The sequence below is a fragment of the Populus alba genome, chromosome 8 (genome assembly GCF_005239225.2).
Source record: "Populus alba chromosome 8, ASM523922v2, whole genome shotgun sequence".
In the NCBI taxonomy this organism is placed as follows: domain Eukaryota; kingdom Viridiplantae; phylum Streptophyta; class Magnoliopsida; order Malpighiales; family Salicaceae; genus Populus; species Populus alba.
Genome location: NC_133291.1, coordinates 18859227 through 18879475, shown reverse-complemented (window position 1 = coordinate 18879475; position 20249 = coordinate 18859227). Strand labels below are relative to the sequence as shown.

The window sequence follows — 20249 nt, the reverse complement described above, 5'->3', positions numbered from 1 at the left end:
TATCACAAAGTATATATTGGACTTATTAGCTGAGACAGATATGTTGGATCGCAAACCGGTGGATAAACCTATTGTACAGAATCATTGTTTAGCAGAATATCCGGATCAGGTTCCCACAAATAAAGAACGATATCAAAAAATGGTAGGAAGACTCATCTACCTATCACATACACGTCTTGATATCACATATGCAATCAGTCTAGTCAGTCAATTCACGCACAACACAAGTGAAGTACATATGGAGACAACATTGCAAGTGCTTAACTAAAAATCTTCTCCAAAAAGAGGAATTCTCTTTAAGAAGAACAATCACCTTAATCTCATTGGCTATACTGATGCAGACTGAGCTGGGAATCTAACCGACAGAAAGTCTACTTCATGATACTTTACCTTTGTTGAGGGAAACTTGGTAACCTGGAAAAGTATGAAGCAAAAGGTAATGGCTTTATCTAGTGCTAAAGCATAATTCAAGGGGATGACCAAATGATTATGTGAGGTACTATGGATAAAAGAGCTATTTAAGGAGCTGAGATATCCTATGGACTAAAATCAAGATATATTGTGACAAAAAAGCTGCAATTGCTATAGCCAATAATCTAGTTCAACATGATCGAACTAAGCACGTGAAAGTAGATAGACATTTCATCAAACAGAAACTTGATGAGAAGACTGTAATTTTTTCTTTTGTCAAATATGAGGATCAATTGGTAGATATACTTACTAAAACAGTATGAAGTAAAGTGTTGCACTACTCTGTCAACAAGTTGGGCATACGGGATATCTTTGCACCAATTTGAGGGGGAGTTTTGATAAGAATTAATTTAGCACTATTACAAATCAGGAAAACTATAAATCAGGAATAGGTTTAGAAAAGATTTTTTTTATATTTCCATTCTTAGTTTTTCCATTCCTAATTAACAAGACTCCTGTACATGTATATATACACATTCTATGCAGTAAGAAGAGTAGACAATTCTATTTGACACAGGAAAATTACTTCTCATTGTTAAAAGGATTGACAGAGGCTTCTTGCATAGATGCAAGACGGGGGAGCTCCGTTTATGGAGCTCTGTTGGATGAAGGAAGATTGCATTGAAATGAGCTGGAATGTTGAATCTATCTTCTACATGGCCGGTTTCACAAGCAATCCATCTTTGGATGTTTTGCTTGATTATACTGATCGTGGTATGCTATCGAGTTTTTAATGGAAATGACAGGTATAATTCCCCCTTCTCGAAGTACCCAAGGCCTAGCTTTTATCCCATGCCCAAGGATGAACGCAAGGACAGTTCAAAAAACGAAAGAAGAAGAAGCCATTCCTAACTTGTTTTGTTAGGCAAGTTCTAATCTTACCATACGGATTTCTACTCTCTGACGATCCGATCCTAGTGGAAAAGAACAGTTGTTTTGTAAGAAGGAATGCAAACATTGTGTCAAAGGAAAGGAAAATACGTTGTGTGTTGACTGGTGAGTGGAGTGGCACGTACTCATGAACGAGAACATGCATGTCATGGCTTTGATAGTTTGTTGTTGGTACATGGAACGGAACGTTAGTTCCGAGCGACTTTTTTTTTTCTTTTTAAAAAATTTAAAATATATATATTATATTTTTAATATACTTACATTAAAAACTAACTTTAAAAAATATAAAAATATTATTTTAATATTTAAAAAAAACCACTAACAAGCCAAGTAAATTACTCCGTTCGAATTTTCTCAGAGTTATTGAAGACTTACATAATTATTAATTTTAGAATTTATAAAATTAGTTAAGGTATATATAATTTTAATTATGTATCCACGTTAATAAAATAAAAAATTAAACTCTAATAATTCAAATAGTTGGTTACTACTCCACTTCCATAGTTCCATTCCATTTATAGACTGCTAGTTTGACTGGTCGCTCCTTCATTGCTGTGACCCCCAACTGGTTCCAGTTCCACTTAGAACCATAGTTACTGATAAAACACACCTCTAGCACTATGCTTCATCTCCATCTCCATCCTTCCTTCCTACTCATAATATAAATATATCACGTTACTTCTGAGATTCCTTAATTGCTTAGGACAAACAGACAAGATGTTGCCTGCTGCTGATCACTACTGTCCAGAGTAAAATAAATATCATACAGTCCTTAACTAGTTTTATCAAGCCTATTTAATCCTCGTAAATATAGTTTAATTAGTTATGTTTTAAGTTTGTTTTTTAAAAATTATTAGTTCGAGTCTTATAAATCAAGTTTTTTAAGTTTTATAAATCTCAAGACAACTGAAGACTTATATGATCATTAATTTTAGAACTTGTGGAATTAGTCAAAATACATAAAACCTAATCCGAACATCCACATTAATAAAAAATAAATCTTCTTCTTAGTAGTATATATCAAGAAAGACCGAAAGACAAAAATTCCATATCTCATAACTTCTTCATTTCCTTGATATTGTTACCATATATATATATATATCCTTACTATGGAGAGCACGACACCACTTCTGCAGCTCAATAATGGATCTTCGTCGTCGTCACCATTACCTGCACCAGCAGCACCACAAGAAGCAGAAGCAGAAGGAGACTACTCACCTGCAGCTTCCAAGACTTACAAAGACTTTATCAAGTTCGTATTTTGGAAAGAGACTGTTAAGTTATGGAAGATTGGCGGTCCTATTGCCATCACTCTACTCTGTCAGTATGGTACCAACACTTTAACCTCTATCTTTATTGGCCATCTTGGAAACTTGCAACTCTCTGCCGTTTCTGTTTCCCTCTCTGTCATCATGACCTTCGCTTACGGCTTCCTTCTTGGTATGGGCAGTGCCCTCGAGACCCTCTGTGGTCAAGCTTTTGGTGCTGGTCAAGTTCATATGCTTGGTGTTTACTTGCAAAGATCAGCCATCATCTTATTCGTTAGTTGTGTCGTCCTCTTGCCCATTTACATTTTTTCCGCTCCTATCCTCAAAGCCATTGGCCAAGAAGATGATCTTTCTGACCTTGCCGGAAAATTCACCATCGTAGGCATACCTAATTTGTTTTCACTGGCTATCTATTTCCCTACCCAAAAGTTCCTTCAAGCTCAACGCAAGGTTGGAGTACTTGCCTGGATTGCCTTTTCGACTCTCCTTCTACACGCTTTTTGGCTTTGGCTCTTCATCTATAAGCTCGGTTGGGGTACCACTGGCGCAGCAATCGCTGTAGACCTTAGTGGATGGTCAATTGCTCTGGCTCAAGCTGTGTACGTGATGGGCTGGTGTAAGGAAGGATGGCGTGGGTTTTCCTGGGCTGCATTTAAGGATATTTGGTCCTTTGTCACCCTCTCACTAGCTTCAGCTGTCATGCTTTGCCTGGAGCTCTGGTATATGATGAGTATTGTTATTCTCACTGGACATCTTAGTAGCGCAGTCATTGCTGTTGGTGCCCTTACCATCTGGTCAGTCATTCATCATCATCCTAATCATTGTTATATCAATTAATTATTAATTAATCTTTGGTTGATTTTAACTTGTTAATCTTCTGAATTGTATATATTTCAGCTTGAATATCAATGGCATTGAACTAATGTTTTTCCTTGGAATAAATGCTGCTATAAGGTAAAATTAATTTAGTGTGCTCAACTCAATATATATTTGCATTTGCTAAATTCTGGTGATAATCAATCATCTATGATTATGAATATGGATTCTACTTGCCTGTCTCATGAGTGATTATGAATATGGATTCTTCTCTTTTCTTTTCTTTTCTTTTTTTGTTTTGGTTGCGTACACACTCCTGGACATGAGCTTACATATGGGCTGGGATGCATAAATAATGATTCCAGGAGATCACCCACTCTATAACATTTAATTTCATAGTGATTGCAAGATACAGTGCATTAGACAGGGCAACTGCTGCCTGTTTTAATTAATTGATTTCGAGATCCTTGATGTGTTATCTCGGTGGGGTGTATGATTATGATTTCAGCTTAAATGAATGAATATATATTAACTAATTAATTAATTTCAGCGTTCGTGTCTCGAATGAGCTTGGATTGGGGCATCCAAGAGCTGCAAAATACTCGGTCATGGTGACTGTGTTCCAGTCACTTGTGATTGGGCTCATTCTGATGGCTGTTGTGTTGATAGCCAAGGACTATTTTGCCTACATCTTCACAAGCAACAAAGAGATGCAAGTAGCTACCACCAAACTAGCATTCATTCTAGCCATCACCATGGTTCTTAACAGTGTCCAGCCAGTGATATCAGGTGGGCTACGAGGACATACCAGCATGGTTAATTTGGCTGATTGCAAGAATATATAATGAATACGTACCTGTCATCCATCGAATTAATCTATCTTAATTTCTGTAATCGTCCCCTTTAATCATCAATTTAATTAGATCAAGCATGCTCATGGCGCTCGCAGGTGTTGCTATCGGCGGGGGGTGGCAAGCATTAGTGGCCTATATCAACATTGGTTGTTATTATGTCATTGGGCTCCCCCTTGGTTACCTGCTTGGATACAGAGCAAATCTGGGAGTCCAGGTATGTGCCCGATCGAGTAGTACGCAGATAGATTATGAGACCACCCTTGTGGTTCCACTAATAACCCTGCTAATTATGCTCTACAATCCATTTATGAATGTTGATCATCCAGGGAGTATGGGGTGGCATGCTGGGCGGAACTGCTTTGCAGACCTTGCTGCTCTTGATTGTGCTCTACAAAACCAACTGGAAAAAGGAGGTCAGAATTCCTTCTCCTCCTGTTTCTTCCCATAAATAAGTTAATAGCTAGCTAATTCGTGAAGAGTAAATGCTAAATTATATATAAAATGCAGGTTGTAGAAACAGCAAAACGCATGAGGAAGTGGGGTGGCCAGGATCTCAACAATAATGTTGATCATATAGCTGCTAACGGAGCGTGAAGCAGCTGGTAATTAATATATATTTAATTAAGAAGTAGAATAATGCATGGTTCTCTTCATCTCGGCTCATGATCAAGTCTTCCAGCGGTACAACACACGTAGGAAATCAAACAATCAATAAAAATATCCTTGATCAGTCAGCGAAGAGAAAGAAAGAGAAAAACCTGTTGAATTTGCTATTGCTTATCTTGCAACAATAATAAATAGCTATCACTTTCGATGCTCATTGAATTGATAGCCAGAACAAGTGAAATATAATTTGTATGGACTGCTTTCGACGTAGGACATGAAAAGTTTGGTTGAAGGGAAATTTTCTGCTTCTTTTCTCGGTGTCTTACTACAATAATATATTAAAATAATATTTTTTTTTATAAATTATATTTTATATCAACACATCAAAAAATCTGAAAATAATAAAATATATTAATTTAAAATAAATAAAATTTAAATTTTTAAAAAACTTTAAAAACATAAAAACAATGACTGCCGTGTAAAAGCAACTGCAACTCAACTAATAGGTAGGGAAGTATGTTGACAAGGTTACATCACAATCAACTTTTATGGTAATATATAAATCTAATACATAGGATTCTGAAAAAGAAATTCTCATTGAATATTAGATAAGAATAAAACATATTTTATTTAAATAAAAAAGTGATTTTGGCTCCTTGTTTTTTTTTAATGAATACCTGTTTTAATTGCTAAAAAATTAAATCAAATTAAAAATATCCATAGACATCACATATATAATTTTAAGGTGCATATATATTTAAAAATTGAAGACTGTCGCGTAAAGGTATCATTATTATTTTTTAATTAATTAATCAATGCAGCTCAAATGACCAATATAATATATATTAGATTGAAAGTTAACGATGTTCCAAATGCAGTGATATGATTAAAAAATTAAAAAACCCTTCAAAGAGCCACCGGAAAATTTCGGTTAACTGCTGGCATGGTGAGGAAATTGACTCTGCTCTTCTTTTATTAACAGTAAAGGAGTAAGACTATTTTTTTTTTTACTGGATTGTATTATGGAAGGGATGTTTGACTGGATTGCACTGTGGAAGGGAGTCACCTTCTGGAGAAAGAGCTAGGTGTGTCAGGCTGGCTTGGCGTCCCCCTTCTGGAGAGGGGCGGTTAGCATTTTTATACTTTCTCCGATGAAGGGCGGGGCTTGAAATTAAGAGGAGAAGGTTTTTCTTTTTCTTTTGCTTAGGCTTATTTTTATAAGAAAAAATTTAAGTTTTTTAGTTTACTTTTTCCCTCTCTCTTTTGTCTTTGTATTTTTCTTCCATTTAAATTCACCAGTATCTCTAGCAATACATAACAAATATAAAGAGAGACAAGTAATGGGAGATTTTATTTTGTCTCCTAATTGAATTAGAATTTTTCTTTTCTTTTCCAGTCCCATCTTGATTTTCTATTTATTTTTCAATTTTAACTCAGTCTTATATTTATCTACTTTCAAGAGGAGCGGTGAAAAGACAAATCAACGGAAAAGTACAACAATGGACAGAGCTGTCAAAGTCAATGGCAATAATAAATATAACATCCTCAAATTATAATGTCATGAAATCTCAAACATTTCTTTACTAATATCAAGTATTGAATAGTATGTCTAATAAAATTATGACATTTTTTTTTTTGAAATGTCAGCATAGTTTCATTTGTTTTCTGATGTTACCAAATTATCGACTACACTTCATTCAATCACAATACTCAAAACTTCCACTTTGATCCAACCATCCTGAATCATATCCCATCTCATAAAAAAATATTTCACATAACTATACTTCATTGTATTTTCTCAACCTTACATCATCAACAAATAACACAATAATTACAAACAATTATAAACTCAAAAGATTCATATTAAACTAATTATTACATTAACATGCATCCATCTTTTAAACATGCATGATTATAATTACTAAATATTCTTTTTGAATAGTCTAATATTATTAGTTCCTTACTCATTCATTTTAAATGTATAAGTACCAAAAGCAAACATCTTCATGATATATATATTACAATCTACATATAATACAAATTACATATAAAACAAATATATTACATCCCATAAAATAAACAAATTAAAACACAGCCCATATTTAACGCTTCACATCACCTCGTGAAAAACATGTATACATAATATTAATAAGAAATAAGAAAGATAACACATTAAAGATGATAAAGCTATTATGCTCACAAGTCTTCAAAATATATCAAATTATCTTTCATCACCAACTTACTATATATCAACATTAATAACCCATTCATAATTTATTAATCCTATACTTATAGGACTTCTATAACCAACACTCATTGCTTATGTTTTAATTTGGTAATTCACAATTTTACCTCAAACCCGGCTAACCCTCTTAAATAGCCAACAATCAAATCGGTAATTACATACGAATTACCCAACATTCGAACAAATTACCCAACATCCGGCTATTCTTTATCAATAGCCAATACAACCTGTAATTCCATACTACTCGGTAATTCATACTAACCAACCGGTAATTCCATACTACCCGGTAATTCATACTAACCAACCGGTAATCCCATACCAACCAGTAATTCATACTAACCAACAGGTAATTCATACTAACTGGTAATTCATACTAACTACCTAACATCTCAATTATAATACCAACAGTTTCTTCATCTACTTCTATACCAACCAGTAATTCATACTAACCAACCGGTAATTCATACTAACTGGTAATTCATACTAACTACCTGACATCTCAATTATAATACCAACAATTTCTTCATCTACTTCTTCCATATCTACATGTCATAAATAACTCATAACTAATAATGAAACTTTGAATTTTAAAAGAAAGTGATGAATCACTTACCGTTTGCTTGTGATGGCCTAGCTCCTTCTGCTTGATGCCCTACTCCCGATACAACTTTTGAATCAATCAGATTGCACTGCATTATTAATCCATTATCATTTCTCCTACGTGCCTAAATTTGAAGCACGCAATATCTTTTATTTAATTGGGGTTTACACCAAAATTTTCATTCATTTATAACCTCATTTTCAACATATAGTTTTAATCAATTTTTCTTCTTTTAACTCATTTAAAGAATTCTCCATGAACTTTTCCTACCATTTATTTATTCCTTCTTTTCACATTCTTATGATGTTTCTTCACTTGTCATTGTTTGATAACTTACTCAAATAAACCCAAAAACACTTCATTCAAGTAAGAATCTAAACTTTTCATGCTTACCAATCTAAGTTCTCCCAACTTTCCTTCTCCTCCTAGTGTGGCCAACCCTCCTCACCTTTCTTATCTCTTCCTTCACTTGATTCTTCCTTAATTTAATGTTCAAAGTCTTTCAATCTTACAAGTTTCAAAGCTCTATCTCTCACTTTTTCTTGTTTTTCTCTTAACTTCTCATGTTCTTCTTTTATTTTCTTTTAAAATTTGTTACTGCCCAATCGGCAGTTCATAACAGAAAAGGGGCTACCTAGTTTTATTTTTAATGGCAATTACCATTTTACCCTTAATGAGTCTTTTTGCTTTCATTTGGCGGTCCTTATTCTTTGATAACACTACCGAGCTCCGTTCATCCTAAAATTTTAACCAGATTTTATTCAATATATTTTAAGGTTCCTCATAAAATTTCAGCTCAATCTAATGGTTGGATTTAAATTAAGTCCAATAACGTAAAACTAGTCAAATTGTGATTTTTCGTCAAATTTTCCAATTTCTCTAAAAATTCTGAAATTTTAATCCAAGCTAAGGAATCATATTAGAAGGCTCCAAGAAAATTTTCAGAATTTTCTAATAACTCGATCGAGAGCTACAAATTTGTTTTCTTTTTGTTTTATATGAAACTAATCAATTGATAATTTTTCACCCAGAGGTTTTACAATAAAGGTGATAGCTGGAGTCGATGGTGAATCCTAATTTTCCAATTTGTATATATATAGCCTCGTATAAAATTTAAATTCTTTAAATTTTAAGGTTTTTTTATGTGGCTCGGGTTGGACAGATAAATATTCATACCCTATCCAAACCCGACTTTTTACATCGGCTATTACCTGAAACTCGAACAGGAAAAAAAATCTTATTTATTCGAGTTAATTGGAGTCAGTATCCACCGGGTTCGGGTGAAATTTGTTGGGTTTCTCGAATAGTGTACACACAGGGGAAATAATAAAATAAAATAATTTGAGAGTCCCTAGAATCCTGTTAGACAAATCTAAAGTTGTTTAGAGATTTATTACTTGAAGATTTAATCTTTTTTTACTTTAAATAATTATTTAAAGATTTAGTTGTAGCAAACTACAAGTTGTCCAATTATTCGCCCTCCAATGGTAATCCACACAAACCATCGGTGAGAAATATCTTAAATCCCTATTTAGAAGAGAGGGATTATTATACCTAGAGTACTAGCTCTTTTATTCTGTGACTTACATAATTTTTGTTTTTTTAAATAGATAACCACTTAAAAAATAAGAGGCATAGCTTACTATTTATAAGGAAGTATGAAAAACCTTATAAATTAGCAAAATATCAACTTGTCCCCTGAATAATATCCATATATTAATTTAGGATAATTTTATAAATTAACTCAATCAAATCCTTACTTGATTTTTCTAGGTTTAGAAATATAATCCCTATATTAATTATATTCTAATCATTAATTTCTAAAATATATTTTAATTAAGTCATACTTAATTAAATCATTTTAGTTTGATTTCTATATGATTTCTAACTTGTAAGATCCCACATCGGTGGGTAAGGGGTGTGTTGCTGGCCTTATAAGTGGTGCTGGTTGCCAACTTGTTATACGTGTTTTGGGGCGTCAGGCTTAGAAATGGGCTCGCATCACCAGGAACAAAACCGTGAGGGCGGTAAGGCCCAAAGCGGACAATATATGGCAAGTTGGGCCGGGCCGCTACATTTGGTATCAGAGCCGACCTTACTGGCTGTTCGGTTGTGCCGACGGGGTCGTCGGGCTCCTTAAGGGGGGTGGATTGTAAGATCCCACATCGGCGGGTGAGGGGTGTGTTGCTGGCCTTATAAGTGGTGCTGGTTGCCAACTTGTTATACGCGTTTTGGGGCGTCAGGCTCAGAAATGGGCTCGCGTCACCAGGAACAAAACCGTGAGGGCGGTAAGGCCCAAAGCGGACAATATATGGCAAGTTGGGTCGGGCCGCTACATAACTAATTATTCTTAATATATGTAACCTATTAGGTTCCTAATATGTTGGCTCATGTATAAATTATAATTTTGATTAAATAAATTAAAAATTTTAATTTATTATCAATTCGACAATTGATTAATTTATATTTGAATATCAGGTTTATCATCTAGCAACCATGTCATGATCCCCTAAATATTAGAAAAGTAATTAGTGGTTTGACTTAACCTTTAAGTAATTAAAAATTCAGTGTAATTAATATCATTTCATCAATAGCGTTTTGATTTAACATTAAAGCATGAAGTATGTCTGATATGTTAAATTATGTTTGTTCTCTGTATAATAGTCATTGATCGTTTGAATAATATTTAAAACTCTTTTTAAATCTCATTCCACCCTAGCCAAGGATTTCTCGGCCAGTATTATTTGAGAATAGATAAAATATTTTTCTAATTTATCTATGGTGATGAATTCTTTCTTTATCATCAAGTATCTTCATATAGTTCATATAATATCTAATGCATGCCCCTTCATTACCTCAATTAAGATAACATGTAATATGATCAAAGCATAACATTTTCTATATAAGACAACTTAGTGATCTCAAGTCTAAGGATCACTCACACAACCATCATGTAAACCTTTCTATGGATATGGGCGATCTCTCCATATCATTTCATCAATAGCGTTTTGATTTAACATTAAAGCATGAAGTATGTCTGATATGTTAAATTATGTTTGTTCTTTGTATAATAGTCATTGATCGTTTGAATAAGATTTAAAACTCTTTTTAAATCTCATTCCATCTTGGCCCATGATTTCTCCGCCAGTATTATTTGAGAATAGATAAAATATTTTTTCTAATTTATCTATGGTGATGAATTCTTTCTTTATCACTCAAGTATCTTCATATAGTTCATATTATATCTAATGTATGGCCCTTCATTACCTCGATTAAGATAACATGTAACACGATCAAAGCATAACATTTCCTATATAAGACAACTTAGTGATCTCATGTCTAAGGATCACTCACACAACCATCATGTAAACCTTTCTATGAACATGGGTGATCTCTCCATATCATTTCATCAATAGCGTTTTGATTTAACATTAAAGCATGAATTATGTCTAATATGTTAAATTATGTTTGTTCTCTGTATAATAGTCATTGATCGTTTAAATAAGATTTAAAACTCTTTTTAAATCTCATTCCATCATGGCCAAGGATTTCTCGGCCAGTATTTTTTGGGAATAGATAAAATATTTTTTCTAATTTATCTATGGTGATGAATTTTCTCTTTATCACTCAAGTATCTTCATATAGTTCATATTATATCTAATGCATGCCCCTTCGTTACCTTGATTAAGATAACATGTAACACGATCAAAGCATAACATTTCCTATATAAGACAACTTAGTGATCTCATGTCTAAGGATCACTCACACAACCATCATGTAAACCTTTCTATGAACATGGGTGATCTCTCCATGTGAAAATTATCATGTGGGTCAATTAAGTGTAAATGTCTTATGACAAGCACTTACATATTAGTTTTAGGTGTTCTTTATATCTTGATTTATGAAAATAGTTGCTTCCTTTCATATATATATATATATATATATATATATAATATATATACCAGTATCTAGGGCTCTAATAAATGTTCAGTATTTAATAGAGGATCGACCAAGACCATTTTAGGAACAATGCTTTGATGTAATAAGAATCTTGTAATTATAACAACTTTATAATTTTATTTGCAAAGCATTTTTGTTTCATGAATTTTATCTTTACTCTAGATTCATAAATCAAATATTAGATTCATTGATTTAATATTACATAAATATTATAGATAAATTAAACCTTTATTAGTAATAAACATGTATATAATAACACGCATTAACCAATCGGTTGGCTACAGGGCGTGTTAAATTAATTGTTATCACTAGCATCTAAGAGAGTAGTTGAATATAGAATGAAGTATATAGGACTACAAAAGGTCAGGATGGCCGAGTGGTCTAAGGCATCAGACTCAAGTTCTGGTCCTCGTGAGAGGGCGTGGGTTGAAATCCCACTTCTGACATTTGACATCTAAGCTGTGTAAATTATGTTGTAATTATGCGAATCAAGTTTTTGCTTCATGATACCAAAGCCTTCTCAAAATTGAAAATTATTTACTTTGCCCCTGGAGATCACATCTCTCAATCACCCAGTTCAGCAGCTGATTTGGGTTGACGTAATTATGAAAAAATTAATTTTTCAAATGTTTTTTATATAAAAAAAATATTTTTTATTTTTAAAAATTTATTTTTGTTAGAGCGGGGCAAAGCCAGAGGAAACTCTGGTTGAGGCCCGCAGCGATACTGACATGCAAATCATTCGTTTGACTTAGGTATAGGGGCGAAAGACTAATCGAACCGTCTAGTAGCTGGTTCCCTCCGAAGTTTCCCTCGAGATAGCTGGAGCTTAGTGCGAGTTCTATCAAGTAAAGCCAATGATTAGAGGCATCGGGGGCGCAATACCCTCGACCTATTCTCAAACTTTAACTAGGTAGGACGGTGCAACTTCTTTGTTGAGCCGCGCCACAGAATCGAGAGCTTCAAGTGGGCCAATTTTGGTAAGTAGAACTGGCGATGCAGGATGAACCGAAAGTCGGGTTATGGTGCCCAACTACACGCTAACCTAGAACCCATAAAGGGTGTTGGTTAATTAAGACAGCAGAACGATGGTTATGGAAGTCGAAATCCGCTAAGGAGTGTGTAACAACTCACATGCCAAATCAACTAGCCCGAAAAATGGATGGCGCTAAAGCGCATGACCTATACTCGGTTGTCGGGGTAAGAGCCAGGCTCGATGAGTAGGAGGGTACGATGGTCGCCGCAAAACCCAGGGCGCGAGCTTGGGCGGAGCGGTCGTTGATGTAGATCTTGGTAGTAGTAGCAAATATTCAAATGAGAACGTTGAAGATCGAAGAGAGGAAAGGTTCCATGTGAACAACACTTGCACATGGGTTAGTCGATCCTAAGAGATGGGGGAAGCCCGTTCGACAGTGTGTTCACGTGCGAGCTTCAAAAAGGAATCGGGTTAAAATTCCTAAACCGAGACGTGGCGGCTGACAACAACATTAGGGAGTTTGGAGTCATCACGCTTGATTGAAAAGCCAGTGGCGCGAAGCTACCGTGCGTTGGATTATGATTGAACGCCTCTAAGTCAAAATTTGGGCTAGATGCGACGCGTGGGCTCGTTGTCCGATTGCCGACCAGCAGTTGAGGTCTCTTTGCCCTATAGGCACGTGCCGTTGGCCAAGCCCTCGCAGGGAAAGAGTCTTGCGGGCCGTCTTGAAGTACAATTCCCACCGAGCAGTGGGTAGAATCCTTTGCAGACGACTTAAATACATGACAGGGTATTGTAAATGGCAAAGTGGCCTTGCTACCACGATCCACTAAGATTCAGCCCCATGTCGCTTTGATTTGTCCCCCCCGAGCCCCTCTAGGGGCATGGCGTCGCGAAGGCTGGGATGCAATCGGGCAGCGTTCTCGGGATCTCAGAGCTGGATAGTCCAAGGCTTGATGAAAAAGATTGTTGGTCTAGACACTAGGGCAGTGGCAGCCATGCCAACAGTGGGAAAAATCGGTAGCGCAGATTTGTGCAGCTGTAGGTTCGTCGGGGAAAATCGCCAGCGCAGATTGATTGATGAACATAGGCTGGATGTGGGACTGTCCAGGCTAGGCAAGAAAATTCATGAAGGGGTTATACAGACAAAACAATGTTAGTTGAGACACAGTAGGTAGTGTTGGAATCGACAGCGGCGACAAAATCGGCAAAGTCGGTAGAATCGACAGCAGGTGCTAACGATGAGTCTGGACGAACTAGATAGTCCAAGGCTTGATGAAAAAGACTGTTGGTTTAGACATTGGGGAAGTGTCGACAGATTTGGCAACAGTGTCATCTTCATCAACGCTGGCTTATTGGCGCGGTGGGCTGATGCAAGTGAGGACTTGGGTAGCGGATAGTGAAAGCAAGAGTTTTCTCGAGATGCTGGGAAAAACACTCCTCGGGATGGCTAGGTGAGATGACCTGGCAGTCCGCGACGAGTTATTCAATTCTCTACCCTATCGACATAACTCTCGATGTATTGTCGCTTTTTTGGAAGAAGAGATCTCTTCCACCTCGGCCAGCCAAAAATGCTCCTCGGGATGGCCAGATGCTATTACCCGGTGGCCAATGACGCGTCATTCAAATAATTGCCTTATTGGCTACAACTACTGATGGGGGATTAGAATCCTGCCATGGTGATGAGGGGTGGCGAAGATCATGAAAGCAAGAGTTTTTTCGAGGATGCCAAGAAAAAGGCTCCTCGAGTGGGCAGGTGCAATGATCTGGCGCGTCATTCAATTCTCTTCCCTATCAACCATTAGTGAAACCTTTTCACCTTGACATAATAAACTTAGCTAAGCATAATGAAGAAGATAAACATAAATAATGAACATAAGAACATAACTATAGTAAAGGAAATGAAAAGCATAAACAAGAGATTAAGGAAAATATAACATGAAATAAAACTTAAACATTACAAAAATATAAAGAAATAAAGAGCATGATCTTGATCTGAACAACCAAGATACCTAAATGCATGGCAAATACCTCCTTTTATAGGCCAAAATTTGGAACTATTGATTTGATGACTAATTGTTGAGTGGGTGGCCAACTCTTGACTTGGTGAAAATCCTTATCTTCTTGTTTGATCAAAATGTCATTACTAACATCAAAATTGGAACCAACTATACTCATGAAAGTTCTAGGAAATTGTCTTATCTTTCCAGGAAAAAAATTGAGGTCATTTGGACTTTTAAAACTCGAGATATGTGCTGAACATTGAATAGTATATGGGCTGCAGGTTAGATTCAGACTTCTTTGTTGTTGCTATAATTTGTACTTGAAAATGACCTTTTTAACTTTGGACTCCACATGAAAGTTGTAGCCCTATGTCTTACCTTTCCATCCATATAAAGCAGACCTAAATCCGAGATCTACAGCTCCAGATATGACCCAATTATCGAACAGTGTTCCAGTTTGGACTGCACCAACATCTCTTTTCTAAGTTTGGCCCTCTCTTTGTCCTTTCAATTTCAGTACTTAAACTCATCAATCAATCCTTTTATTTTATGTGATAGGCCTACATTTAAGATGAACATTTACCATAAATTAAAGGTATCTTATATTATTAGATATGTTATTATAAAATATGCTTTAGTTAAGGAGTTATTGGTACTTCAAGTGCAAAATGATGTTATAAAACCTTGATAAAAATACACTTTTAAGTACTAATCACCTACTATTTTAGGGTTAAATTTGTTAGGGGATACGCTGACGAAACAGTGATGGTTTAGACATAATAGGCAGTGTTGGAATCAGTAGTGTCAACAGAATCAGCAGCAGGTGCTGATGTTGAGTCTGGACAATTTATAGTCCAAGGCTTGACAAAAATGATTGTTGGTCTAGACACTGGAGTAGTGGCAGCAATGCCAATGGTAGTAAAAATTGATAGCGCATATTTGTGCAGTTGTAGGTTTGTCGGGGAAAATCAGTAGTGCAGATTGTTTGATGAACATGGGCTGGACGCCGGACTGTCCAGGCTAAGCAGGAAAATTCATCAAGGGGGTAGGATGAATTCGACAATGGCAACGCAGACATTGGCAGCCTACACACAAATGCGAATTCGGTAGCGCGTAACGGCCTGTGCAAGTCATGGGTTTGACGTAGCACAATCTGAAACTTGGACGAGGGACTGTGGACACTTGACGAGCAAGCATGATGGCCTATCATGCTCCGTGCAGGGGGGCCTACCGCCGACCAGAGTCCCCGCTGCGCGCTATGCTCATATGGTTATGGGGCTGGGAGGAAATGAAGGAGAGTTCTGGGGGCTTCCCTTGCCAGAAAAATTCCTGGGATTTTTTCAAAAATCAACCGACCCCCATGAAGGCTAAATGTCGAAAGTTGCGCAGAAAATAAATTTAAATTTGTTTTTAGAAGGGGGTGATGGCTAGGACTTAGTACACACTGCTAGAGTTGAAAATCCACCTTTTCCTCTTCAAGGAGACTCTTAGTTCGGCCACCAGGCCGACGCACATGCGGCACCCCAGAAAGATCGTGTGCCCTGGGCGCTGGGGCACAGGGGCACAAAGTTGCTGGGTCCCTTGGCCCTTGGGCACTTGGGCGACTTGGCGCGATCTTGCATCCCATGCAAGCATGTCGCACTTCATGACATGGGGACAACCCCTGCTAGCTGGCTTCTTGCTTGTGGGGGGGCTGCCTTGGGGCTTTGGCTCCTTGTGTTCTGACTTGCCCCCTACACGGGAGAGGCTAGGCGTTGTTAGGGTCAGCCCGACATCGTGGCCGTGGCATGCGAGCTGCCCACTGAATTTGGGGTCATTTCGGGCCAGTTCCTATTTTTACGGATTTCCTTGATTTGTAATGGTAGGAAAATTAAAAAAAATACTTCCTAACCTCGGAAAATTCTGAGAATGTTTTGGGAGGTGGATTGGATTTTTGCCAACCTCCATGCAAAATTTCAGCTCAAAATACCAGGAAATGAATTTTTTAGAGGGGGTGACAACTGGGACCTAGTAATGTCTCCCCCTGCCAAAGCTGTAATAACACTTATTGCTCTTTAGGGGGGCCCTGACTTGTTATAGGGTGTGCTGGCCTAGCACCCATAGGCTTGCCGCGGGGACTTTGTGAACTATTCCTACACTCGGACTCAATTGGGGGGCCTCATGGCCTGAAGTATCGCCAGCATCGATGACCTGTTTTCCGGCCGGTGATGACCCGGTTCCGGCCACCATCTTCAGGACTTTCTCTAAGTCATTGGGCGCGTTGGAGCTGCTTATCCGCAGTGTGGGCGTGACATTCATTTGCCGTGCTTATGCCAAGGTGATAGCAACTGCTGTGTGCTCGTCTGCTTGCCACAACGTCACGGCGGTGGTGGTCGTTGCCCGTGCTCACAAGTTTGATGCCTGGCCGACGTGTCTGGTGCAGACCGCCGAGCTCAAGGATTACGGGGAGAGCTCTATGCTGGCATGGGAGTGGCATTAAATTGTTGTGCGTGCACCCATATGTTGGCTCTCCTTGACATCCCTTACCTCATGGCATGATGTGCTTGCTGCCGAGGCTTGGCCTCCGTCTTTTGAGCTGAGGCAAACTCCCTGCATCATTGTCCATGTCGTGTCCCCCCGCGGCTTGTTGGTTGATCCTTCGAGATCCTTCGCGTCCTGCTTGTTGCTTATCCCTAATGGTAATTAGGATCCACTAATGGTATTTCAAACAAGTATAGTATAAACTATTTTTATTACTCAATTGAAAACCACACACAAAGAAGGTTCCAATCGGATGATTTGTCATTAATAAGCTCATTATAAATTATTAACATGATCATATTAATTATCTTATTTAAGTAACACCAAACTTTTAAATATTGTCAGGAATTCATGATGCTAACTTATGTTAACAACAAATCAAGTTCCTTTCATAGCAAAGGTGTATGTTATACCATACAGTTGGCTATGAAAGTACCAAGAATTTGTTGTACCAAGTGTTATACAACACAAATCTAGATTAACCATTTAACAAGCAAGGTATTAACAATTAATAAGATAAAAATGATAAGACATGTTAATAGCAAGTTGTTTAGGATATAAGCATTGAAGTCCATATTGAGTTTATATTATACTTATCCTAACACCATTAGTGAAACTATTTCACCTTGACATAATAAACTTAGTTAGACATAAATAAACAAGAGGAGAACATGATTATATAAGTATAGTAAAGGAAATGAAAAGCATAAACAAGAGATAAAAGAAAATATAACATGGAATAAAACTTGAACATTACAAAATACAAAGAAAAAGAGCAAGAGCAAGATCTTGATCTGAACAACCAAGATGTCTAAATGCATGGCAAATGCCTCATTTTATAGGCTAAAATTTTGAACTATTGATTTGATGACTAATTGTTGAGTGGGTGGCCACATCTTGACTTGGTGACAATTCTTATCTTCTTGTCTAAACAAAACATCGTTGCTAACATCAGAATTTGAACATATTTTTATCATGAAAGTTCTAGGAAACTGTCTCAGCTTTCCAATAAAAGAATTGATGCATTTGGTGTAACAACCCGACTTTCCAAGCCCAAAACACAGTAATTTTTTTTTTTATATATGCATTCAATCCACATGGTGCTGGCTATCAATGAATCTAAATCCTCATATCATCAAAATACAATCCATACAATCAACATTTCATTTCAAAGTGAATCTTACACAAACACGTAATATTAAGGTTGCTTGATTTGAAGTTCATATTAAAAATATATACATAGACATGAGTTTGCAGTCTTATCCTACTAGTAGTCATCACAATTTTAAACAAAAAGGATCTAATAAAAGTTATACATTCAGTACATTGATCCATACAAAATACATTGTGATTTAAAATACATCTACATAATTCCTTGCAAAAGTAGGTTCCCGTGTATCGGGTTTCCTAGACATCTCGTTGGTGTGAAGTCCCTGCAGCAGTACAAACATTTAAGAGAATGCAAATACTTAATAATAATAAGAATGGTAACTAACGGTTTGGCAATTAAATAAAGCATTAACAATTATAATTTCTTCATGTATTTGCTATAACAACTAGTAGTACATATAGATACACAAGTTTTTGGATGCCATTCGCCAAAACTAGTCATTCATTTGTCCCGGCCATCCATCCAGATTCCATGGCAAAAGCTGCGTTGCTGTCGATCCCAAAATCGGCAGCAGAAACTGCATTGCTGCCGATCAAGGAATCGGCAGCGGAAACTACGTCGCTGCCGATTTCTGCATCGGCAGCGAAGTCACTCTTTTATCCCGGCCATCCATCCATTTGGATGCCATTAACCGAAGCTAATCAATCCTTCATCCCGACCATCCGTTCGGACGCCATTAGCCAAAGCTAATCATTCTTTGTCCCGACCATCCGTTTGGATGCCATTAGCCGAAGCTAATCACTCTTTTGTCCTGGCCATCCATTCGGATGCCATTAGCCGAAGCTAATCAATCTTTAATCAACATTTAAGCGTTCAACAATCTAATATCGGTTCTAACAATATGATAGTACTCAAGTTAAAATATTTCAAGATTCAACGTAAGAAAAAGAAAGGTGCAAGTCACCTACCTGCTCCACCTGTGGGTCATTCCTGTCTTGATGATGGTCCAATCCCGACCGCACCACCTAAGACATCAATGGTCACAAATCAGCATAGTTGTATTTATTTTATTTTTGAATCATATTCATCATCACACTTATTTCAAGAGTTCATATGTTCACATTCAAGTGTTCCATATTTTACACCATCATATCATGAAATTGTTACTAACATTTAAGTCATTCCTGCCTAAGAGGCTTATTGTAGGAATCGGCAGAGAGAACTGGTTCGATGCGGGCTGCCCAATTCGGCAGCGAGAACTAGTTCACTGTAGGCTGCCAGTTCTGTAGCGACAACTGTTTCGTTGCCGGCAGCCCGTTCGGCAGCGAAAACTGCATCGCTGTTGGTGCCACAGTTTCGCTGCACAACGCACAACTCGACAGCGAATATCAATTTGCTGCAGGAAGTTCAGTTTCGGCAACGAAATAGAATTTCGCTGCACAACACACAATTCGGCAGCGAATATCAATTCGCTGCAGGAGGTTCAGTCGCGGCAGCGAAACAGAATTTCGCTGCACAACACACAAATCGGCAGCGAATATCGATTCGCTGCAGGAGGTTCGGTTTCGACAGCGAAACAGAATTTCGCTGCGCAACACACAAATCGGCAGCGAATATCGATTCGCTGCAGGAGGCTCAGTTTCGGCAGCGAAACAGAGTTTCGCTGCACAACACACAAATCGGAACCATCAATTTCAGCACATAGTTCTTCAACAAAATTCCAGCAACAACATTACAGCAAAACACATTAAATTTCAGCAACAACATCACAGCAAAACACATTAATTTCAGCAACAATCATCACAACAGAACACATTAATTCCAGCAGCAACATCACAGCAGAAAACATTAAATTTCAGCAACAACATCACAGCAAAACACATTAATTCCAGCACATTAATTTCAGCAAACATCATCACAACAGAAC

The 20249-nt window shown here is 37.1% G+C and overlaps 1 protein-coding gene and 1 non-coding gene across 3 annotated transcripts; both read left to right on the top strand.

Annotated features, from left to right (window-relative positions):
- The first annotated feature begins 2416 nt into the window (after positions 1-2416).
- On the top strand, positions 2417-5204 carry LOC118048771 (protein DETOXIFICATION 35). 2 transcript variants are annotated; one of them, XM_035058575.2, is made up of 6 exons: positions 2417-3424; positions 3528-3584; positions 3997-4235; positions 4396-4514; positions 4627-4713; positions 4808-5204. In XM_035058575.2, exons 1-6 carry the CDS (start codon positions 2472-2474, stop codon positions 4892-4894), a joined length of 1542 nt encoding a protein of 513 aa, XP_034914466.1. In that variant the 5' UTR covers positions 2417-2471; the 3' UTR covers positions 4895-5204. The 2 variants fall into 2 exon arrangements, with proteins under 2 accessions (XP_034914466.1, XP_073267000.1); XM_073410899.1 differs by lacking the exon at positions 3528-3584.
- A 6870-nt stretch (positions 5205-12074) lies between these two features.
- TRNAL-CAA (transfer RNA leucine (anticodon CAA)) lies at positions 12075-12158 on the top strand. Its single transcript has one exon. It is a non-coding gene; the product is annotated as a tRNA-Leu (tRNA).
- The last annotated feature ends 8091 nt before the right edge of the window (positions 12159-20249 follow it).